Raw genomic sequence first — 25,903 nt, forward strand, 5'->3', positions numbered from 1 at the left:
AGATCAACAAAGTTATTACAGTTCATCCTTAGGGGAACATGAATGTTAAAATCGTAAATTTCAACCTCATGGAGACATTAAAGGAAAAGTTCGCCATCAGCAAAATCATTAGGATTCATATTCTGGGCTACCTGGAATATTTGCACCAAATTTAATGGCAGTCCAACCAATAGCTGCAGCAGTATGCGTTCTCTTGTTTGCACTGGCCCACACCACCAGGCTGGGTGTGATAATTATTATGAGTATGTGTTATGAATATTCCACCTGCACTGTTCAGGTAGGACTACAGCAACACCTGTCACAGACAACAGGCAGACAGTTCGCTTCCTTGTTATCTGAACAGACAGACACACTGTCCCTGTCATACTGATAGCATATGAGAATAAATAAACTCTGGAGTAACTATGTTATGATGATGATGATGATAAATTAAAACTAAGGTTGATTAAAATCATGATATACTGTACGGATTACAATAAAATATCAATTGTTTAAGTATATTTCAAAAATATGTTGACATTCAAGAATGAAAGTATATAAAGCTCAACAAACCTACCAGATAAGCTATGTTTTAAGTCTCTATAAAGATATTATTGTAATATTATACAGGGTTTGACGTGACAGTATAGGTTAACTAGTGGTGCAGTTTTTTTCAATACTTGGCCTTTCCCCAGCTCGTTGCCTGCATACTGCCTTAATTTTTTTTATGCGTTCCCGGTGATTTAATCACACTGCTGCTGCCGCCTTCATTAAATATGGGGCTCAGTTATTACCAAATTTCACATCTGCTTGTTATCTTACTGCAGATGAAAGTGGAATTAGTTTATTAAACCACCTAAGAAGAAAAAAGAACACAGTGTCGTGGACAGGCTTCCTTTTATTTCATGATGTGTGTTTTACCTCAGTATCAGTCATACAGTGTGATTCGTTTGTCTGGACACTGATCGATCTCATTGGTGAAATGAAATTTTACAGATTAATATGGTTGGCATTTATGATAACAGTGGCAGATTTTGCGACAACCCATGCACCTTTTTTAGCATAATTATTGCCAGATTTCAACGTGCATCTGCTGGTCTTTACACCAGCACACACTGCCAGCCTGTACCACTGTAAAACTTTAGTCTGTATCTATGCCAGAAGGTCTATATTCTGTATTCTGTCTGGATGAATAAAAAATTGGAGGACAACTTTATTGTTGTTCGATCTTTAGCACTAGTGGGGAAGTTTCTAGAGATGTACTGAGTTGATTCTGCATTTAAGGATTGGTATTGGAGGCCGATGCAGCCACATTTGAATGGATCGTAACAATAAAGCTGATTATCTGATTCTTTCTTCATTCTACTGTGTTTTGTCCACCTCAGCGCGCTAGTGTTGCAGCAGGGCTCTCCTTTGTGCCAGCCAGCCCTGCAGTGTGTACATTAATTCCAGGAGTCCTGTAACTTGATCACAGGCCAAAATGAAATGTGTTGTTTGGTAAAAGTACTCTCTGCAACCAGTCATGTCAATTTCTGGAGTCAGAACCTTCCAGTTAAACTTTGATTCATATCTATAACTTTGGATTATAAATTTAAGATTTTTGAACCAGGACTTACAGTGATGGGTCAGGTATCTTGTAAACAATAACATTTGTCAGATTAAGTAGTAACAGCTGTTATTTCAATGTGTCAGGTGATTAATCAATCATATATAATCTACATTTACTAAATATGAGTGTCGGATTGGTATTGGCAAGACCCAATATAAAAGGACCTTGATCAGGATTGATCTCTGAAACCCAACAAACATGTTGAATGCATTTCCTTCCTCATTAAACAGTTACAGAGCTGATTTTTTTTGCAACCAGCATCTTTCACATCTGTATTTACTTGTTAGCTGTCTTCTTCTTCTTTCCTGCATTTTGTTGGCTCTGTGCTGTGTTTCTTTCCTCATTTCAGCTATCGTAGATCAGTGGAATCTAAAACCATTGGCAGATATGTGTATTGCATCCCCAGAATGTAAGTGCATGCATCAGGCATAAATGTTGTCAAAAACTTGCCTGGGTACTTTTAACATTGGCCTGAGAGTGGTGTGAGAGGATGGTCCATTAGACACGGTTTGACTTGGTGTGTTAGCTCAGCACGGCAGGGATTTGCATGTCCTTTACATCAGTGCAACCCGCTTGCAGGAGTGTCTTTAACTGATGTGGCACTTGTCTTGTGGCATTGACATTTAAAAGCAGCCCACTCCTTAGCGCCGTTTTCTATTGCACTGTGTGACCAAGTGACAATCTGCAGGGCTGAAAAATGTAGCCAACATTGAAGTAGCAAAAAGTGCAGTTCCTCGAATGGTCACTCAACTTTGGAGCCAAAAGCCAGTTAATCCTCATAGACCCCACAATAAAATGGCCAACTTTACAGCAGAAATAAACATTTGTTTATTTATTTATTTATAATTATAATTTACAGCCTGGTGCAAAAAATAGTTTGGGTTTCTAAAGCTAATTTCCCTGTTCATGGCAACTGTATGGAGGTGAGTTTTTTTTTATATTACTCACTTGTTTAGATTATATGGCACTGCCGAAATGGCGATGGGCTTCACAATGGCTCATCAGGGTGGATGACATCTCAGCGACTATGTCCATTATTTTATACAGTCCTATCTATCTTTATCATCATGGATTTTAAGCTGTTGTTACGATTTTGCATGGAATCTACCACATGTTGCTTGAAAAACAGAGAAAGGATGATTGAACCTGATGAAGTGTCCAATATGTCTGGCAATAGCAACCGAGGATATTTAAACATGTCGCTGTATTGTCCCTGATTGATGATGAAGCCAATGTGCTGTCACTCGTAGGCTGTCGTGTGTGTTTTCACCTGACTCCAGAGTTGGTCCAGCTTGGACCGAGGCACATTTACCTGGTAATGGAAATGCAAATCAACGCGTTATGTTTTGACTCAGGGAAGCCATTGGAAGAGCCCTATTTGTTGTCACATAAATTGTATGTCACGGCCAGCTTTGCATTGTCAAGCACTGGTCTAAGATCTGGTTCAGTGATCTAAGCTCTACATTAGCAGGCCAGCCATCAGCTTCAGCTACACTTTGTCAGCATTAGCTGTGTTTAGGCTCTGCTGTGACCTTAGCATGATGCTAACATTTTCATGCTAACCGTCTTTTCAGTAGAAAACAGATGAAGTTATTGGCATTTGCCTTTCATGACATGGTACTTGTAACTGAGACCACATTGGCTGAACTGTGTTGACAGGAACTGCACACCCTAACATTTTAATTTCTTTCATCACCGTGGGAAAATAATGATATTGCAGGAGGAACTTTTTTGGTGATCCGCATTGTTGTCACTTCCCTTACACAGTGTATCATTACCTCTCTGGCACTTTTACTAAAAAAGTTGTTGTTTATAATCCAGAGTTCAGATAAGTATATACTGCACACACAATGATATATTAGAGCCCACTGCTTTATGACAAGGCAACACAGGCAGTGGGCAACACAAAGTGTGTGAAGTTTTAGAATCCAAAAATAAAATGCCCTGAAAGTAGATTTACTTAAAAAAAAAAAAAGCCAAAAATAAACACGGAAAGTGAATGCTCTGTGAATCACTTGTATGGAACACTTGTGGTGTGGTTTGGAGTTGTTACAGACATACAGTACAGACATCAGGAGAGGCTGGCGAAGGAGGCAGTGAGCGGAGACACCTCGAGCCGGTCATAAGGCATGCACGCATACACACATACACACTAATCAGCTGTCCTTCACTTTTGTTTCAGCAGTGGTAATTAGTGAAAATAATAAGCAGACAAAAAGGACTCGTGATCAGAATTAATCTCCCTTGAATAATCTCCCGCAAATAAGATTCCTTCTGGGACAGAGCTTGTTTTGGATCCATCCGAAGTCCTCCTTAATCTTCTCATAGCTACTGGCTTTAGTGGAGCCATAACCATAACACTGAGTCACTCAACTGTTCATTAGCTTCTGAGAGGAATGTCTGTGTCATGTGTTATGACAGAGTGTAACGAGAGCCAGCATTTTGTGTTTTATTTTCATAACCCTCATTACAAAAGGATGACAAGTTCATAGATTCATGCGTGGATGCGCACACACACGCACACACTACTAGGAGTTTATATGCAAGGTTTTCTCAAAACATGGAGCAAAACAAACATCTTTTTATCAAGTTTACATCTGTTGTTTTCAACAATGAGCATAATCTCAGTGGTATGTACATGTTTATTTGTATCCACAAGTTATTCATCATTCATGTTTGTTTGTCTAAGCAGATCATCTATGAAGATGTCATATGATAAGCGAGTCGGTGTGTGTTTGTTTGTGCGTGTGCACATGCAGAGCCTTGTCTGTGTCGATGTTAAGCATCCCATGTGGTTTTATTTTTGACAGGCAAAGCGCCGCTGTGTGTTGCTTTTAGATAACAGTGCCTCTCAATCTCTGTCGTGCCTCCCTCTCTGCCTCATTGTAAGGATGGATGCCTTTTTAATGGTGGGGGTGGGAGAAGCAGAGCAGAGCTGGAGAACAGGAGCTGATGTTGGAGGGAGAACAGACACATTACCCCTTTTGAATTCCTCATAACAGCTAACTCGCCAGGAAGTTTCTCTGTCTGCCTCGCGATCGGCCTTGAGCTTGCTAGATGATTATGCGATGATCTATATCATGGCATCAACCTGGGTTTTCCTTCATTGCTTTTGTCTGTAATTCCACCCCCCTTTTTATCTCTTGACCTTCATCGTTCCCTGTTTACGTCACTGGCTGAGCATTATTCCTCCAAGGTCACAGGTCAGAGTCTCTCAGTGTTTCATTAAAGTCCTCTATCACCTGGGAAGCCAAGACTTGCTTTCAGGCGAGGAGAGTTTTGTAGCGAGACAGAGATGGATGAAGAGGGCCTGTTCGTGTGGAGAGCAGGTGTTGTCTGGAGGAAAGAGCCTGGTGCGTGTTGTGTATATGTATATGTGTTTGGGTGTGTGTGTCCAACAGAAACCCATGTGAGGCCAGGCCACAGGCCAGAGGAAATAACTTTTGTGATCAGCTATGTCCTGAACTGGCCTGGTTTATAACCAAAGGTGTGCTGCTGTCGGATGCTTGAGCAAAACAAACTGCTAAACCTACAAAGGCGACATGTGTTTCTGTTTACCTGTGACATCTGTTGTGGAGAATTAGATATAAAGAAAACTTGAAACATTTACTTAACTTCCACTCTGCTTAGTAACAAAGCACGCATAGTGAAAACAGTTAACGTTTTTGAGTACAGTATTAAAACAATTACTAAATGAATGCAGATGAACTATGCAAACAATGGTTTTGAAATGTTTCCAGTTAGCTGTGCATAATATTCAGATGATGTAAAATTGAAAAGTAAAAGGTGAAAGCTAATTAGTTGCACATTTAATGGCTGTAATTTTCAAGATGTTGCCTTCTTTTGCAGCTGTAGTAACTGAAATTAGCTTTGAACTGCAGAAAAGATGCTAGATGTGCTTTTGCAGGTTGAGTGGAAATTTGCTTGTTGTTGTCAGCCGTTGCAAAAACTTGGAAATTGTGCCAGCTATACATACTGTGAAGTGTATCGATTCGAATGTGTTCGCTGTCTTTTGAGCAGTGTTTATTGGCACTGTCAACCAGTGCTGTGTCTCAGTGTGTAGCTAGTCTCATAGCCGCCACATAGTTGGTGCCAGGTTTTTGGTTTGATGCACACAGATTAATATAATGATGCATGAACTCAAGAAATGTATGGCTATCGACCTGAAGTTTAACCAGTCATGATCCGGGACATTATTCGTTGGAATTTTGATTATTATTTTTGACCTGGAGAGCAGGAGATGTAATAACCGTATATAGAGGTCAGCAAAAAAGCACTTACATTTTAATTTTTTTTCCAAATGTATGACTTTATTATCAGAGAAGATACTGTCTTTTGTCATGAAGTGGACAATACTGATTGGCCACTTGTTTTATTGACCGTCCACCCTTCAACCTTACCCCCCGAGAGAAATAGCCTGTATTGCCTGTCTTGCTGGCATACTTTTTCCATTAGCCAAAGAGGACATTGCTCCTCTATTTGAGAAGATGACATGCTGAAAGGATGAAAACATCGAATAAACAGTCCTGGCCAAATGGAGGGATAGCATGAGTTTACAGATTAGTCCTTCCCACAGGGTGGAGGGGCCTGTTTCACAATGTGCTTTCACTCAGCCCATATCTTGAGTTGCGTGAGAGATTTCCATATCTCACACACTCTTGTAAATCACAATTGAACAGTAGTAACTCAGAGAATGAACTCCAAACACGTCTGCTTTCAATTTGAGCCCAGGGGTCCTGCCAAGGCTGGGGCAGGCTCAGAGACCACCCCTCAGTGCAGATTTACTGGCCTCACCACCTCTCAGGACTGCAGGAACGCCTGCCCGGCTCCCGTCACACCAGGACACACACCTCACACCTATACAGCTGGGGGTGGGAGAGGTGTAGGAAGGCCTCTGTGAGTGGGAAGCTTCACATGGTGGAATTGTTTGAGCCCCACAAAAGCATGCATGTATGACATGCACAATGAAAGCAAACCACTCACATAGAAGTTGGAAAAAATACTGGATCAACATTTTCTTTATTTATATATATATATATATATTGTGCATATATATTGTGCATGCTCCAAATACCAAAATAATATGTACAAGCCAGAGAGTTATATTCACACTCTTCAGCCCACTGCCCACTTACTCAGCAATTGGACACACTAGTTCACATTAAATACTCCCCGGTTTACAGTGTGTGATCCTGTAACATGGAATGCGTGCATGAATCAGTTTCAGAGCTCATCAATAAACTGCTGTGTGACTTCTATGTGGTCACACCACTCATCTGTACCACAGACCAGTGTAACTCTGAGGCCAAAATGGAGAAGATTACCGTGATGCTGTAAAACCTACAGAGGTTGAGGAAAGTTGGCTGTTGAATGCAGCTCACTATGGTGCTTTGCATGTTCTTGAAACGGACAGTGTGGGTTGCCATAGTCCTGAAGGTGATCTTGCAGTTGTGGTCTACACAATCAGTTCTGTTCAGGCCTGGATGAAAGTTTGGTTGCAGAAGAACACACAGATACTGGAATGGCAAATGGGCAGGATGTAAAAACTCAGCAGTGGCATCTTTTTGTTTGAGCTGTTAAATCAATCACATGATGAGTTGAAGAGCATGAGAAGTTTCAATGGAACAGTAACACCTTACCTTCTGGAAGTAATATTCTTATTCAAAGGCCTCTCGCTTCAATTGGGAGTATGTCAACAATGAATCTGTATCTTCAAATCCTCAAGCTGAACCGAGATACTGAGTCACCAGTGTCACTGACTAAATCAGTAGCTTTTAGCATTGGAGCTCCCCTCACTGGTGACCGGAAGTGTCACTGTCAGCTGGGTCATGTACAGTGTGTTAATTCATGGGTAAGAGTTTACTGAAAGGCTGTTTATTCCACTCAAATAATCATGATGCAGGTGCACCCTGGAGGGAGCGGTAAAGGTCCGGACCATGAACCGCAACATGCCTGGTTCACATCTGACCTTTATTTTGTGCGGTTTCATATTGCTCTCTCCCTTCATTTCCTTTTCTGGCCTACTGTAAGATGTAAAATAGAGGCACAAAACCAAACCAAATAATAGTAATCAAAACAGAACAATCATGATATAATAACTCTTTTGCACATAGGTGTTTGCTTAGAAACTATGCTTATATAGGCCTAGTCTTGTACTGAACTGAGTAAAATAGTTTGAACCGTCAGTAGACAGATCTTCCTTAGAATCCAAGACTGAACTGAAGACTGTCAGAAGCAGTGCCACAACATCACAGTGTTTTGAACAGTGCAATTGTCATGTCCAGATTGGATCAGCGATAAGATTGCTTAGCAAAAGGGATTCAGAATTTTCAAACTGCAGGATGTTTATTTTTTTGTTTGTTTGTTCGTTTATTTATATTTATTTATTTTACCGACTTGTAGATATTTCCTGTGAACCCTGGTGGAGTCAACAAGAGAAGCCTGAGATCTCAGGCTTTGCCCAGACATCCACACAGGGGCCTGAATTACATTGAAAATAGCCCCAGCTGTCCAGTGACTGTACGCATGCCCACCAGGACCTCACAGGCAAAATGTGTCATTGATCTGATTGAGTCACTGGCTGTTTACACAGCAAATTCCAAAGCAATAAAAGATATCACCAAGGTATTACAATATTTAATTTCACTTTTGCAGTTGTCCAGTAGCAACACCACAGTGGAATCACGGATTGCTAGACAAGCCTTGGGCTGATCCAGAACCGCAACAATTGCAAGACTAGAAAAAAGGTAGAATAAACATAGCTCTGTGGTCAAGAGGAACCACACACCAAGGCCATGTGGGACGTGAGGAGAGCTTGTTAAAGCGATGTGAGATTGTGGACACTGTGTTTACTGATCCGCAGACAACCTGCAACAGCTAACCTCATCAAACAGACATGGCTCACACATGTAGGGGTTTCACAGAGGTAGAGGATGGATGTTAACACTTTTCTTGGAGCCTGCCCCTCGCTCTAAAACTAATGACCGGTTCCTCCGTATTTGACTGTGTTACATAAAGAGAGCCAGTAATAAAACAAACTCACGCTCTGTCTGCATGGCCATTAAGGGATGGGAGTCTCACATGAAAAGGCATGACAGAATTTTCTGAGAACCTGAATAATCAGCTTACATTGGAGTTAAGTGGGAACAGAGGGTGGTGGACTCGTGTTTGCTTTCCATTTTCAGCTCTGGCACAGATTCAGGCCACCTTGAAGAATCTGAAAACCATTATGCAGGGCCGTTGGTCAAAAGTGCAGACTGTATAGGATATCACAGCGCTGTGTCTCACAGAGTGATGAGGATGAAGATGGAGGGGGAGAGAGACGAGAATGGGGAAGGGAGGTATCATGGATGAGATATCGTGCGAGAGGGGGAGAAATTGAGACTAACAGAAGTTCAACACGCCTTCCTGCGTAGACATCTCAATTACAGCCAGCCCGCCATGCCATTCATGCGGATGTGTTTGGTTTCACAGAAACAAAGGCATCCTGACAAAGTGATGTAATTCAGAGCGGCCGTTTGTCCATCTGAAGTTACCTTCATGGTTGTCTGACACACCACCTTTCGCATGCAACAGCAGATTAGGTATCGACAAGCCTGCAGACAGGCCTTTCCCCCCTATTGTTTCCTCCACACGCACCCATTGAACACGCATAAAGAGGGGTCACGCACATGTAGACAGCATCAATCGCTCTCTCATATGGCTCTGAGCGAGCTGCTGACTGATGCCTCTTAAAAGGAGCGAGCAAGAAAGATAGGTGTGCGTAAATTTAGGTCTGTGAGTGTGACCTGACGTGTGCTCCTCTAATGTGTGTTGTGGTTGGTTTGGCTTCGTGAATGTGTTCATCTACATGTGTTTGATTGTATCTGGGAAACAGATCAGATGGTGTCGTTGTGACCTTGTCTGTCAGCAGATGCCTTTGCTGTATTAACAGTTTTTTGGATGTTAGGGCATTTTTTGTAATCTTCAATCGTATTAGTGGAACTGAAGAATACGAGAGCGCAAAGCTGATACTCCACACTGCGTTTTGACATTAATGAAATACGATCAAGATAGTTTTACAGCTCTACAAATGTTATACCTTGTGTGTGTTTGACAGCTTGTGTCTTATTGTACCTGTTTCTACAAGGCCCCAGCTGGAAAGAGAAGGCATAATGGTGACTAAAAAGAAAAGCAGAGTTGGCTGAGGGAATGACTCACATGGAAGTGTATACAAACTCGACCCTCATTAGTCTTTTTCTTTATTTGGATCCCCATTAGCTTCCACGGCGTGGTTGCTAGTCTTCTTGGGGCCCACATAAAATAGTGGTACAAATTTAAATAAACACCAATTTAAACAGCAAATTGAAACAAGACAAACAAACATGAGAAAATAAGTCTGATGTAAATGAAAGGCTAAACTTTAAAATTACGCATTGAAAACAAAACATGCCGTTGAGTACCCTCAAATATAACTAAAACAAAATTACGTCTAGATTAGATTCATCTATTTTTGTTCCAGCGTAGAGGAAAATCTGCCTTTGATCTTACTTATGTTGGTGGGTGGTATGTTTCTGCCAGAGGAAGCTCTATAGAGTTTTGATCATGTATTTGTTTGTGGACATGGCACAACCAATGACCTTTGCTCACTTTACGTGTATTATATATATATGACAAAACAGAAAAAAAACAAACCAAAACAATGCACTCAAGTGTGACCTATTAGACCAAGTGCAAAATTGGGTATATGACATAGCTGGGTATATATCAGGGTGTCATCAATAAAGGCATCATGCAAGATACAAGAGCTATAGAATATTAAGTCATTCCAGTTACACAGGAAATTTCAATTATTTTATTCAAGATGTCAAAGTGGAGTTGAAATGGAAGACATATCTTTAAAAATGTAAATACCTAAAAAAAAATGTACAGCAGAGTTATTAGAACAAAAATGGTGAATACTTACAGCATACGGCTGGTATGGTGTTTAAATCATACAGTTCAATACTGGTCAATTTATTCTTGTCACTTTGTGTTAGCTTTAAAAATGAATTATTTTCTGAATGTTTCCAATTTCAACTGATTATATTACATGGAAATCCTCTGATACGTCAGGATATTGTCCAAGTATTCTCCAAGGAGGAGGAAAGGGGCCTAGGTTGATTTTAAGAGGCAAATTATCCCCCTTTAATGATTGGAGAGTCGGGCGATATCTTTTAAAATATTAGATCATTAAATGAGATCATGTTAAAGTAATCATCCCTTGACAGCAATCATGACAGATCCACAGCAGTCTACCTCTGACTCTCACGCTAACACACTGATGTCATTTAAAGCCTCCTCTTCTAAATGGATTGTTGTTTATACACTTCAAGAATAATAGACTTTCATCACGTTATGCTGCGTTAGAGAACAAACAGGTATAAAAATAAAGGAACCAAGTAGATGATGTTACTCAATGAAGGGATTCAGCGCCATAAATAAGAAACCTCTCATTGCATTTGACAAGGTGATTCTCTCCCTCCCAAAAGAAGCAAGTGCAGAGCAGTCTCCAATATGTTTTTATTCGTTTTTTGTTTTTTTTTTTGGTCTGACCACCTGCAACTTGCATATGTCATGCTGGTGCCAGTTAAGACATAAAGTAAATGAAAGCCAGACCTGTGCTTTGGGGTCTAGTGAGTTGTAAGGGGGACGTGTAATGGGAAAGCAGCACACTCCCTCTGCACTGTACACAACAGTCATTAGGCAACCCATCTGCTCAATGCTTGCATGCTAAGCTGTAATTTTCAGGCTTTGGTGTGTGTGTCTGTGTTTCTGTGTGTGTGTGTGTGTGTGTGTGTGTGTGAGAAAGAGAGAGGCCGGTGGTGGCGGGCTCAGAGCAGAGGAGATGCTTGTGCATGTGTATGTATTGGGTGTGTGTGAGTGTGTGCGTGTGTCTGCTATTATCTGGATGTCATCACAACCACAGAAATCAGGGCCTGATAGGATCTTCCCCACCCCCTGCTTCTATCCCTAGCCAGAGTCACGAGAGCTGAGGGTCTCCGTTGACCACACATGCACACACACACACACGTTGATACTGACACATAGACATAGCATCACACTTCCACATTTTATAGGTAAACATCTCCAGATTGGTGTAGCAGAATGGAATTCCCGCCTTTTTGGGAAACGTGCCCGGGACCATTTGTAAACCCTCTTCTCCGCCGCCTCCTAACTCTTTACAGATTGTAAAACTCTGGATTTCTATAGTAGGTTACCCTTCTGAGGTCTGCCATTCTTTTTGTGAGTCATGATGGGCCAAAAAAAAGCAATCACGCAAATACAATATACAGCATTTATCTGAAACTTCACAGGTTTGATCGCATGTATTCATTTCTATGGTATTTTTTAGAACACACTACACTATAGCCTGTTGCTTCTGTGTAAATATGTGGTCAGCAGACTTCAACATAACATAGACAGTTTACATGTAGACAACACTGTGAATGATATAGATTTACTGTATTGTGTTGTATGTTACGCATTAAGCCCATGAGTTTACTCCAGGGGAAAAGTGTTTGCCTGTTTCCCCTTTATAAGCCTACAATCTCATGGAAGCGTTGGCAGTCGGCCAGCCTTTACTCTGGTCATGGCTAAACCTGAGCCATATGCCTCATCCAAATCAGTAATAGGCTGTGATGTGTGTAATCACATTTGTTTTATCATACTTAGCACGAATCCTGTGCTCATAAATATAAAATATTGTGGCAACTGAGTTTGAGTTGATAAAAATGTCTGCACGCAAAGTGTCATCCGATGCATCGCTGGGCCTAGTATCCTAAACACTAGCTCCACCCTATGGTCCCGACTTCAGCCCCGGTCTTGCTACAACTTGTGACATTCTCATGGCTTTTTTCCTCTCTTTAGCCGTACCTCAGGTTCAGTAGGACCTGACCCATATGAAACCACAGAAGAGAGAAACATGGACTGCTGAACTGCTGGTCCCTCTCATTCCCCTCCTTATGAGATTGCCTAAATGTTGTTAACCTAACCATCATCTGTGGTGGTTTATGCGTGCACTGCTGGCACAAAGAACACAAGTGTGGTTTTGATATGGGCTGGATCATTCGGTTTATTGTGATCGGTGACAATTGGAGTCTTTTCTTTGTATTAATATTTGCTTAACTCGCAGTGGTCAGAGTGTTAACAGCTATGTGTGTCACCTTCACAGAAGCTCCTTATCTTGTAGGAGCAGAGATTTCATCGAGTGTGGGAAATGGAAGGTCACAGTGGATCATCTGTCTCTGGGGAGGTAGTGCAACAGAGCCAGATACAACTTACATCCAAGCACTGATGCCCCAGCTAACACATGTGCACCAACAGGCAGTCAGGCAGACATATACATGGACACTTGATGTCTCAAACATAAACAAAGCTAGAGCCAATGAATGGCCATCAATCCACACCAAGACGTTTTCCTTCCACTTAAATGCCCTCTGCCTTTCCTAGAACTGTAATTTGTCGCCATTTAACATTGTGGGCACTCAGAGACAGATAAGGTACATCAAAGTAATCTCTCAGCAAGGACCCTGGTTCCATGGAATGGAAAGTTACTATTTGTGACTGTGGAAAATCTCACATACCTCCCTGGTAGTAGACCACCAGTCTCAGCTCACAATACTCACTGGAACAGGAATAAACAAAGTAGATCCTAATGGATGAATGCGAGGGCTGGGTGATGCACATAGACTTTAGCTCAGACATAAGAGACTGCTGGAGTCATAATAGGTCAGACACTCAAAGCTTCTCTTCTATATATACAGTGTACATTCAGTCACTATAATATCTGTGTTATTGCAATGTTATTGCATACAGCTGTGAGCTTTGGTCTGCTCCAAAAGAAAATTCTTGTCGGCAAAATTTTGGAGCTTTCTTTTTCGCTGACATTTTGAGACATTTCAGCTTGAAGACCAGTTTGCAATATGCAGGTTTGTGTACAATATTGTCCAAGAAACAAAAGGTTGCATCATCAGTTACAAAACTAACGCAGGTTGAATCCAGGATAAATATTATGTCTATGGGATTTCTGCAATAGCTAAACTGTGTTTTGCTAAGTGGTGGATCACATAGAGGCAATTACTCACTGACCTTAATCCAAATATGTATTGATAGTCAGTAGCACACTGGGAGACATTGATTATATTGATATTGCTGCAAGTATTAGTGTTGTTTAGTCTCATTTACAGCGTTTATGTGTGTATGTATGTATTTATTTATTTAGCTGTTTACAGTGTGAAATGATTGACTGAAATACAACACATGGCACATTACAGAGAGCCAAGCACAATCAGAACTGTACTCAAATTGACAAAACAAAAACACATATGGAAAACATACAATAAATAACCATCAGTGCCAATGCTCATGGGAAACCACACAGAAAGCATATGAATTACATCATTCCAAAGCTTTATTGGACCAAGAAGAAACAGCCCAAACAGACCCTTTCTATAGACAGTGTAGTATGCAGTGAATTTTGTAAGATCATTATTGTTTTTCTACAACAAAGACCTCCATGAAGTTGTTGCACCCATAGTATCAGCAATCTGCCTGAGCTTGTTGCCATCTTCCTTTCTTGTCACAGCTAGGGCAGATGGCACAATAAAGCCGTGACAGCTGCAAACCAGAAAGAAATGACAAATAACAACAGAAAATCAAACTACAAGGTGAAATTTGAAGGAGGCCCTGAGGAAGAGAAATATCCACCAATAGCGAGCATGCTATGAGCTTCAAAAAATAGGCACAGCATTTGATCTATATTTACAGTATGGGAAAGCTAAAAACACTTGCAAGCCTTTCAACAAGAGCAGAATTATTCGCAAGTGGAGGTTTTATTACTCCACGTCTGACAAGCACTTTCACAGCTGTGGCTCCTCTGAGCTTGGCTAACCGCTAAGGGCATAAATCACCCTGCTTACTCTGACAGGTCAGCACCGTGACAACAGAAGGTGAGTTCATAGCTATTGAACTGACTCTGTATTAACCAGCATCCTGTCTGCTGAAGGACTTAACACTGTCTCGTGTTAATGAAACATCTAAAGGGTCCCACATCTTCTGTCAGACCGGTACCGGATGTGGTCTGGATGTTTTGCATAAATGTGAAGCTGGTAACCACCACTCGCATAGCCTCTGCCTTGGCATTTGAAGTATGTAAGGGCATCTAAATATACCCTGTCTCCTGGTTTGATTCCCATCCTGCACTCTGCATCCTGTACCTGACCTTAAGGCTGGGCTCGCTTTTGTGCCGCATCTGTTTTTATTTTCATCTGCAAAAGAGAATAATAAAAGCAGGGCAGCTTAGAGCTGTTATCCTGCCATCCCATTGTCAGGGGGAAGTCACAAGTATGGGTGGGACATGCTCTGTGCTGCAGGGAAGGCTTTGGCTGGCTGGACTTCGTGACATGTTTGCAGTTATGAAACAACAAAAAACTCTTTTCAACTTCTCTTGTACTTGAACAAGTAATATCATTAAGCCCATGATTGTGTGAAGTGCTCTGCAATTGAAAAGGTTTAAGGAATTTCAGTTGGCAGCAACCGCAGATATGTGTGACTTCACATTTGTTATGTTCTCTGTTTTAAAGAATGTTGGATATGGAGTCATTCTTAAAGGAGCACTTTAATTTGCAGGAACCTCCTTCAGTCTTGTTGTCACAGTTACTGTGCCTGGCCAAGAAGTAGTCCTGCACACAACCCCCCACAAAACTATGTGTTTTTACACTTCGGTTATTGCACATATTGAAAATATAAGATATAACATGTCAGTGTTATCAGTGTTGACATGTCAAAGGTGCTGATAGAGGGATTTTGTTACCTTTGGATTGAGCTAGTCTTTATGCTAGGCTAATCTAACCGGCCACTGGCAGGAGCTTCACATTTATAGTACATATATGAGAGTGTTATCTATCTTCTCATCCAACTCTTGGCAAGAAAGTGAACTTGCATTTTATAATGTCTAAATACTGCTTTTAATTTGGGGTTGTTCGTGATGCAAACTCATCTGATACTGACTGATTGAGTCCTAGATCCAAATCACCATCCAGTGGCCCAGATGGACTCATTCCAGATCAGTCCTGTCTAGCTTGGTTCTGTCTAAAATCGCCCAAACCAGTTCCCCTCCTGTCTCTGCTGTGGGCACAGGATTGTCCTGAGCACCGTGTGTAGGTGTGTAGCCTGCCCAAATTAGAATGAAAGTGTTTGTAAGTATTATTTTTTTTAATCTTCACAGATTTATAATATACACAAACTCTCTGGATACCCCAGCACCTTCAACTCCGACCCACATACACCACTCAAGGCACATACCGCACACATACCACAGTATGCTAGCGTGTGATGCAGAGGGAGTGCGTGTGGACTTGGCTGCCGTGGCTGTTTCAGCTCTTGGAAGTTGGATTTCATCTGTAATAACAGCCCGGGTTGATGGAAGTTGTTGCATAAAATTGAGACACGCTTCGACATACCTTGTAAAAATGAAAACAGCAACAAAAAAATAAAAAGAGAAAAACAAACTGGCTTGTCACGCATCTTGCCAAGTTGAGAAGTGAGAGCAGCTATGATGACCTGAGGGTAGGCTGTACAAGGTTGGCAACTGTGCAGGTTCTTAAAACATATAAGAGTTTGTGCATGCAGAGGCACGCATGATTAAGCAGGTGTGTATATTAGACAATTTATAAGTATATATACAGACACGCACATACTGTATACACGATATGATTATGTGTGTGACTGTGCGTGCATTTGCCTGCATGTATGAGTAATGATCTACAAGGGAGTTGGCAGCAGTACAACCATGTTTAGCACCTTTGTGTGAGATCTTTGGTGGTGAAAGCCATTTGTGTAGAGTATACACACAAGCAGTCTGCCGACAGAGGTGCACAGGCTTTCGCTGCCAGATGCCACGCTGGAGATATATGAAAGGCTCTTGTGTCATGTTTAAGGAACTGTCAGAAATTAGATTATATTAACTCTATTAAGGTTAATAGGCTCAGCATAAAACAGTTTTTGGCAAACAAAAATTAAACGGCTTATAAATCCCAGTGTATACATTGACGCCAAGGGAATAATATTAATGTACTATTTTTATCAAATGTATCATCAAAGATTATCTGAAAGGACAAGGGCTTCTCAGAGGTGTTTATAAGGCTTAATACCACACTTTGGGATCTCTAAATAAGGTTAGTAGGTTTACATGGCAAGGTTAAACATGGTGAACTTGTGTTTATCACACCATCCCCCTGACTCAGTCAGATAAATAAAAGTCTTTGGCACTAAGGTGGTGCCTGAGATAGAGTTGTATTACGCTTCGGCTGGGAGAGTTCTGCTTTGCCCTTCAAGTACTTCAGCAGCATCGTCTGACCACAGCTGGGAAATGCGCTCTTTAAAGATTGTCATTGTGTTGAAAGATCAGTCAGTCTGTTGTGATAATGGTGTTTATCAGGTATGTGAAGAAGCCTCATGCCATATAATTTAAGGAGGCTGTGTGGGTGTTGTGATGACAAATCGGGGTGTATTAGTCTTTTGTCTCAGCCTCTAAGCCTTTCTGGTGTTGTTGATCCCAGCAGAGAAGCGTTGCTCATTCATTAAGTCTTGGTGTTGATGCAAACCCAGTGCAATTAATGTAATGCTGACAGACACTACACAGGCACCACTGCTGCTAGAGTGATGCATCTCACGCATGCAACAAATGGGTGTGCACATACTGTATCATGTCACTATACCGCGAGCACATACACACGGATCACCAGCCCAGTGCTGACGCACAACAATTTTAATATTTTGGTTTCTCTGTGAAACCAGTAGACAACCGCGGCATGGTTTTATGTAAGAGATGCAATAACACTGTCAGTGCACACATGAAAGATAATACAGCTGAGGAAAGTTCACTGTCTATGACACATTTGTAACCCCCCCCCCCCCCCCCCCCCCCGCCTACCCCACACACACACACACACACACACACACTAGCACAAGTAATATTACTCTGGATATTCTTAACGCTTTCAAGGTTCTAACTCAGTCTGTGAGTACATTCTTTCTTCTAGTATTGGTGTTAGTGATTCATGTCTGGATATTGTAAATATTATGGCCAAACTGACTGCGTAGGATGATGGACTCAAGTTTTTCACCCACACTCATCAATTTTTTTGAAATAAACTTATGACACATAACTTGATGACACACAAGCTGATTGCGTAAATTTTCGGGAACAGGACCGTAATTTCTTCAGTAATGAAATCTTTCACAGGGTTCAATGTGGAGTGACCGCCTGAGTGACGCAGAGAGGCCAGAGGGAGATGTGATGCTGCCAGTGGTCTCTCTGTGTGGCAGCCAAGACTGTTGAGTCACGAAATCCGTTTGACATGAACCTGATTCACAGGGCTGACTGAAATCCGACACGCACAGCTGGAGTTCATGGGGTATTTGCAGTGGTGGAAATTAACAAAGTACATTTATTCAAATACTGCATGCAGTATAAGTACAACTAGTAAGTGATCTGAGTACTTCCTTCACTACTGGATATTTGATGTGGGTGTATATATATATCTTTTTTGGTTATGTAGTTATCCTTAACGTAGCTTTATTAAAACCTTTCACATCAATGGTTCAGATGAACCTGGTAAACTTGGTGGTTGTTGTTAGTGTTAGTGAGGTTACTTCTGCTTGATCTCTGCTTGTGATGTTCTCACAGTTTTGTGGCAGCTGATATCGATAGGCTTAAGACTCTAAAGTCACATAGAAAAGTCAAGAAAGTCAACAAAAAATACAGAAATTACTTGTCCAGATAACTTTATCTTATTTCCACAGTAGAGCTGTATTGTGAGTAATGTATCTTATTACTCTTATCTTATTTCCACAGTAGAGCTGTATTGTGAGTAATGTAATAATAATAATAATAATAGTTATTATTATTATTATTATTATTATTATTGTTGTTGTTGTTATAACAATAGTAATTAGAAATATATGTTAAAATTAACTAATAAATCCCTAAATGTGTCAGATGAATGTACAGGAGTAAAAAGTACTGAGTTTCCTCTTGAAATGTAGTAGAGTAGAAGTATAAAGTAGCATCAAAGTGCACGTACCTCAAAAGCGTACTGAAGTACAGTACTTGAGTTAATGTACTTAGTTACTTTCGACCACCATACTTGAAATATTACGGTACATTGGTGAAAAAGAAATCAAACTACAACTATGACATGACCTCCAGAGGACTGCAGCTGGTAGAACCTGTTACTTGTGTGTCAGAGGCGATCCAACAGCTCCATCTATGGTCGGAATCGGGCTTTTGCTTCTTGCCACCCTGACACACCACTTCACCATCGCTGCAAAACACAGCACAGGCCAGGCTAGTGTCTGTCTCTGAATAAGAGCAAGGAAGACCATCAGGATGTCTGACATGGAAGACGATTTCATGTGCGATGATGAAGAGGATTACGACCTGGTATGTACAACTGAAATTACTTAGCTTGAGCATCAGTTTTAACCGTTTGTCCGCTGATCGCTAACAGTGAAGTGCCGGGCTAGCTAATGTTAGCTGTTTAGTTAGCTTGTTGGCTAATATCAAGCTGACAGCGGATGACTAACGTTAGCTTCGTTGCTGGCTAATGATAGTTGGTTTTGGCTACAATGCAGCTAGCTAATATCAATAAACGTTAACCATGTTGGAAAGCAAAGTTAGGCCACATGCATTCAGCTTTCTCTGGACTGTAACTGCAGGTATGAAATGCAAACCAGCTGGCTAGTTAGCAAGCCATGGCGTTGGCTAACGTAACGTTAGCTCAAGGCTCATATTTGCAGTATTATATCCAGAGGCTTTACCTGTGTGTTAGCTAGCCAAGGGTTTCTGTTGTGTTTTGTTAGCAGGCGTATCTGTGTTTGAGCTGGATTTTGTGATTTCAATTTTGACATGATTATATGCTTTACCTTAGGAATACTCAGAGGACAGTAATTCAGAGCCAAATGTGGACCTGGAAAACCAGTACTACAACTCCAAAGCCTTGAAGGAGGATGATCCCAAAGCAGCACTCAGCAGTTTCCAGAAGGTGGAGTGGTACTCCATAAAAATAATCAGTTTGTTGCATCTCTCTGTCTATGTCAGTTTTAAAAAAGCACAGTATTTACTGACATCTCTCTTATTGTGTGTGCAGGTATTGGAACTAGAAGGGGAGAAAGGAGAATGGGGATTCAAAGCACTGAAACAGATGATCAAAATCAACTTCAAACTGGTATGTACTGTAACATATGCCATCACTCATCTACATTTTTCCCAGCAGACATGAGTTTTTGATGAGTGGTTTTCTGTGTGTCTCAACCCTGTAGACCAACTTTCCAGAGATGATGAACAGGTACAAGCAGCTCCTCACATACATCAGAAGTGCTGTCACCAGGAACTACTCAGAGAAGTCCATCAACTCCATTCTGGACTACATCTCTACCTCCAAACAGGTATGGATAGACAGTGCTAGTTACGTATGTTGTGTCCTTGGAACTTACAGTATCAGGTGTTTTAACTCTGTCTCTTCAAAATGCCTTTCCTGTGTTACTAGATGGATTTGCTACAGGAGTTCTACGAAACCACATTGGAGGCTTTGAAAGACGCAAAAAATGACAGACTGTGGTTTAAAACTAACACAAAGGTATACAAAGGTTCTTCACATATCTCAGGTAGTTTTACATCATGATTTCTTTTTACAACAGATGCTCAGAAATGCTTTCTTTTGTTCCTCCCATGCAGTTAGGGAAACTGTACTTGGAGAGAGAAGAGTATGGAAAACTGCAAAAGATCCTAAGGCAACTTCACCAGTCATGTCAGGTATTTACGTCAAATAAAATTTTGTTTTATAGTATATGCAATAATACATTTCCTAATTACATTTTCCTTGGTTTGAGACATAAAAGTTAAGGTTTTACCTTGCTATGTCATAAGATATATTGTGACTGCTCAACTTGGTGATTGGTTATTTTTATCTCTATTTTTATAACAACTACAGACAGATGATGGGGAGGATGACCTGAAGAAAGGCACACAGCTGTTGGAGATATATGCTCTGGAGATCCAGATGTACACAGCACAGAAAAACAACAAAAAATTGAAAGCATTGTATGAGCAGTCTCTTCATATTAAATCTGCCATTCCTCATCCGCTCATAATGGGAGTTATCAGAGGTATGTTGGCGTAAATATCTCTTTGATTCATACAACAGTTGTTTAGCTTTGTGTTAAGTGTGACTGTTACACTATAAACTGTCATAGCTGTTTGCTGAATGACCTGTTCTTGTTTGCTCCTGACCAGAGTGTGGTGGGAAGATGCATTTAAGAGAGGGTGAGTTTGAGAAAGCTCACACAGATTTCTTTGAGGCCTTTAAAAACTACGATGAGTCTGGAAGCCCAAGGAGGACGACATGCCTGAAGTACCTGGTCCTAGCCAACATGCTGATGAAGTCAGGAATAAATCCTTTTGACTCTCAAGAGGTATGAAATTAATTGTTATGGTTTGAAATGTTTGCTTTCAATAACTATTTATATAACGAATGTATGAGTATGAAACCTAAGAGAACCCAGGCACGACTAGTGCTTGCCACATTGTGAAGTTTGTAGCTGAATTTTTGATAAAGCATAACTAGAATGTCTCTAATCAGAATGATTTGCTGAACGTATTTGGAGGTTTTTGTGCTTAATCAGCTGACATTTACTTAAGCTTTAGTGCAAGGCATAACTTTTCATATTTTTTTTCCAAAGGCCAAACCATACAAAAATGACCCGGAGATTCTAGCAATGACAAACTTAGTAAGGTAAGCATGCATTAATGTATTGTTTACAACGTAAGTCTGTTTATGCTGCTGACTCCCAAAAGGATATAGTCTTGGCTATTATTTCTATCTTTTGTAACATTTTACTCACCAATTTATTCTGAGATGTCTATCTTGATGGCCACAGCTTTACATAGGAGAACAAATGGACAAGCAGCGAAAATATTGAGACCACCTTGATATTGACGGTCGTTTAACACAACTGTCTAACCTTTGTGGGTAAAGACTTTGTGGTTCACTCTTTACTTTCAAATAATAGGCTTAGATAAATACGGTCGGTCTGATCATGTCATTCTATATTATATTATTGCAAACTCCTTATTTGTGAAGGTGCAAAGCCACCCACTCCATGACTAAACATCTGCATGTGACTGCGAGGAAGGACAACCTGTCTTTAACACATCACCTGTTTGCAGTAATAAATATTAACAATCCCAAGTGCACCCGAGGTCTGTGAAAGCATGCCCTCAGCACATTGGACTTTGTGCACGCCATCTTTGTGTTATAACAAAGTAAAATTGTAAAATTTTTATGACATAAACAAGAAACTAAGAACACACACCCAAACTGTAATAAGAATAGTGTTTATACAAAAAGTCTAATATTTTGAAATGTGTTTGACAGCTATCAGGATGAGAGTTTTTGTGTGGGTCACAGAGACACAATGTATATGGTATAACAGCACAGCCTGTTTTTCCTTCCAGCGCCTACCAGAACAATGACATCACTGAATTTGAGAAGATCTTGAAAACAAATCACAGTAACATAATGGACGACCCCTTCATTAGAGAGCACATAGAGGGTGAGTGGTGAACGTGACTTCAGTCCACATGCATAATGAATGTGTTGGAAAAACATTTTTTCCTTTGCGTGTATCTGCTAATGTAATATTGTGTTGCAGAGCTCTTGAGGAACATTAGAACTCAAGTACTTATCAAACTCATCAAACCGTACACGAGAATACACATCCCTTTCATTTCTAAGGTAAGTCCACGTGACCAAAAAATATTCTGTACAGTGTCTCTGTTATATTTCTTTTTTGATCACATTCTCTTGGAATATTATGAGACATACTGAGAGCCATGTCACTTTGTGTCAGTTGATTTAAATGGATTTGTTCCATTTTAATCGCTCTATATTAAAATGCCCATCAGTCATATAAATGAAGAAAACAATGTGTAGAAAAAAAGCACAAAGATAACTGAACATTTTCCAGGTGCTAGTGTCGAAGAAAGAAAGGCTTCTCAAAATTTGGTCTGTCTTTGCAGAACTAGCAATTTGGTAGTAAACAATGATACAAGTCAGTGAAATATAGTTTCAACATTTACATAAGTCATGCATAATAATGAAACCCACACATTAAAAGCAAAACTGACCCAAAAATATATATACATTTCAGAGTCATTCCTCTGGATTTTTTTACTCAAATTTTTTCTTGGAAAAAATATTTTTAATAATAGTTGTCCCCCTAAATTATTTCTATTCCACGCTAGTTATGTAAATTCTCTTATCACCATATCTTTTTGAGGGGGTGTCTTGTGTAAAATTACAGTCACATAAGAAGAGGAGCTAAAAAGGCAGCATTAGTGTGAGGAAGTAATAGTATTTTTTCACAACTTGTGAAACTTGTCGCTCACTGCATTTAACATTCATCACTTATGCTTTTACATTGAAGGTATCTGTTAATGCTTTTTCAACCTATTCTCTGTACATATTCATTAGTTTACATACACAGACTCTCTCCACAGGTCTTCTGCAGCACATCAAACACAATATTAAGTTTGAATTCTGTGGATCCTGTAATGTCAAGTCATGCCAGTTGAAATACTTCTTTGCAGATGTGAGGATGAGTCTTGTCTGTTGCCGTTGTGTTTCAGGAACTGAACATTGATGTGTGTGATGTGGAGAGTTTGCTGGTGCAGTGCATCCTGGATAAGTAAGTTTCCCCCTCACGTGTATGCTGAGAAGTAGATGAAAGAATCGCTCCCTTCCCGCAATAGTTCCTCATAGTTTGCATGCTTTGGCTCTAAAGAGAGTCAGGTGGTATGAATTGGTAGTTTCAGTTACATCTTGAGCTTAATTTGTCATACTGTAATAGTGAACTGGTGTGTACAGCTTCAAATCCCAGGGTCTGCTGGTCCTCTGACATAAATTACTTGGTAGGAAGTAAAAACACCAGATAACTCTGTTTTACTCAAAACTTGAAACTAAAAGTTCAAACTAAGTTTTTCAAAAATACATTCTACCATCAAAGTTTACTTTGGAGATTGTTGTCTCTGTGTATTCTCAAGAAATTATGCCATATTTTTTATAGTTGTCATTCGCTGTCATCATTAGCAGCCAGATGAGATGTACAGGTTAACTGCATGAAGACTCTAGGAGCTGTTGAATTGGCATTTCAGAGCTTTAAGAGTCCATCCCATTTTTAGGTTCATACTTTTATTTCAGGTGTCTACTAGTGTAGGTTTGCATGCTTTCATGTTAAAAAAACACATAATTTATGTCATACTGCCCATTTCTGCAATGGCCTCTTCCTTTCTGTCTGAAACACTCCATTTTAGCTCCAGTCCCCTCTTCTTAATAGCCCAGTCTGCTCTAACTGGTCAGTTCACACGCATAAGCAGGCACTGCTCACCATGTTTCCTGTCAGCTCTGCTGGTGTTTTTAACTTCTAGCTAGCTGCACTGCTACTGTGAATATCACCACGGCAACCACTTCTAAAATAAAAACTTCACCACTGCACATGTTCGAGCTTGGATCTGATCTGTATTATCCTTGGCCTCACTGCCCACTGCGCCACTAACGTTACAGCTTTGTAACGGTCATTGTATGGTCTGAGCAAGATAGCTGCTGGGTGCTAATCAGAGTTACATAATGGTGCCAAGCAGATGAATTCCTACAGTTTGACCATTTCTTTTTTGCACATAGCAATATTGTTACTTTCAGAGCTCATCTTTTGAGTAAATTTACATACAGCCACAACACATTCACCAGCGAGGATCCTGGAGTAGAACAGGCCTTATATAACAACAAAGCTAACGCTGGCTGAGCTAGCACTGCAGTATATACCCAAAATCAGCAACATAAAAAATAAGTTACCAGCATCAAACTTTTTACTCTCGTTAGTTAGTTGGCTTCAAATTATGCCTAATGTTTGCACAGTTTCCCTTCACTGTCACTCAGTTAGTTAACAGAATTAGTTCATCATCGCGACCAGTCTGAGGGAGTTGCCACATTAGTCATGCAACGTGCAAGTGCCAAGTTAAACTGGCTAACCAACAAAATAAATAACAAAACAACATAAAACATGGAAAAAGCTACAGCTTCCAAGTTTGAAATCGGGTCAAGGACAGCCTTTATGAGTCCATCCTTGCAGCCAACAGCAGAGAAATAGAGGTGCTTTGCTCATAAGGTTACCTTCCACATCTTCATGTAGCACCTGCAAACACTGAGGTGGGCAGGACGGTCACCTGGGCGGAGGATGGTCACTGAACTGGAGGTGTGCTGTGTTTCATAATGACTTAGACAAGTAACGGAAGAAAAGATGGCCTACTTACAAGACATTTCAGACAGTTCAGGAGCATTGTTTTCTGTGGGAGAGAATAATCCCCCTATGTAAATTTGCAGATGTTTTACATGCACAAAAAACTATTCTGCATTGACTTGTGATGTACCAGATTTTAGTTATTTTTATATTGCAACATGTGTAGCTTACTCTCTTTTTTTTTCTCAGCACAATCCATGGCCGAATCGACCAGGTGAACCAACTACTAGAACTGGATTACCAGAAGAGAGGAGGGGCTCGCTACACAGCTTTAGACAAATGGACAAATCAGTTGAACACACTGAACCAAGCCATTGTTAGCAAACTCACATGATGGCATGTAAAATCAAGAGACAAGGAAAATGGCATGTTTTAATACATCCATAAAGTATGCTACTGTGCTTCTTCAAGTATATCCTCTGAGACAAGATACACAGCACAGGTTTTGAGAATGCCACCAATTTCAAGAAGACTCCAGGAACCCCAAGAACGTGTTCAAAGTGTGTTGTTTTTGTGGTGATGAGAGGAAATCACCGACACGTATTTTTGTTTTTCATGATTGGCAGATCCTTCCATGTGCGACACACAATTGCTTCAGTTGTTTAAAAAAAGTCCAAATGTGTATGACAACTTGTACACAGTATTTTAATGTATACTGTTGCCTGTTGGTAATAAACAGATTTCTCTCAGCACTGAAAAGATTCTGAAACCTTTGACTAGCTACAAAGTTTTAACAGTGTGACGGGATAAACGTTGAATAAAATGTTTTTTAACTGTCATAAATGACACATAAAACAATCCTTTGATTTTGAAACTGTGTCTATGTACTCGTGACATCCTGCGGTTTCCAGTTAGTAAAAAAAGCTTTTTGGGCCTCGACGGTTTCCGTTCCAGGTGACTCCCATTTCTACACTGACAGCGCTTAGCTCAGTCGCACTA

The 25,903-nt window shown here is 40.5% G+C and overlaps 1 protein-coding gene across 1 annotated transcript; it reads left to right on the plus strand.

Moving 5' to 3' along the window:
• The first annotated feature begins 18,915 nt into the window (after positions 1–18,915).
• On the plus strand, positions 18,916–25,702 carry cops2 (COP9 signalosome subunit 2). Its single transcript, XM_041934036.1, has 13 exons — positions 18,916–19,052; positions 19,540–19,653; positions 19,759–19,836; positions 19,931–20,056; positions 20,158–20,247; positions 20,346–20,423; positions 20,602–20,776; positions 20,904–21,082; positions 21,350–21,402; positions 22,125–22,222; positions 22,322–22,404; positions 23,298–23,356; positions 25,154–25,702. The coding sequence occupies exons 1-13, from the start codon at positions 18,999–19,001 to the stop codon at positions 25,296–25,298; spliced, it is 1,332 nt and encodes a 443-aa protein (XP_041789970.1). The 5' UTR covers positions 18,916–18,998; the 3' UTR covers positions 25,299–25,702.
• Positions 25,703–25,903: the final 201 nt, after the last annotated feature.

Source organism: Chelmon rostratus, chromosome 1 (genome assembly GCF_017976325.1).
Source record: "Chelmon rostratus isolate fCheRos1 chromosome 1, fCheRos1.pri, whole genome shotgun sequence".
Lineage (NCBI taxonomy): Eukaryota > Metazoa > Chordata > Actinopteri > Chaetodontiformes > Chaetodontidae > Chelmon > Chelmon rostratus.

What these genes read in the sequence shown, in the direction of transcription:
- cops2 (XM_041934036.1), top strand. Translation starts at nt 18,999, where the DNA reads ATGTCTGACATGGAAGACGATTTCATGTGCGATGATGAAGAGGATTAC. An exon ending in CATAATGGGAGTTATCAGAG is followed by an intron (nt 20,777 to 20,903) that starts GTATGTTGGCGT and finishes GCTCCTGACCAG; the next exon opens with AGTGTGGTGGGAAGATGCAT. An exon ending in GTGCAGTGCATCCTGGATAA is followed by an intron (nt 23,357 to 25,153) that starts GTAAGTTTCCCC and finishes TTTTTTTCTCAG; the next exon opens with CACAATCCATGGCCGAATCG.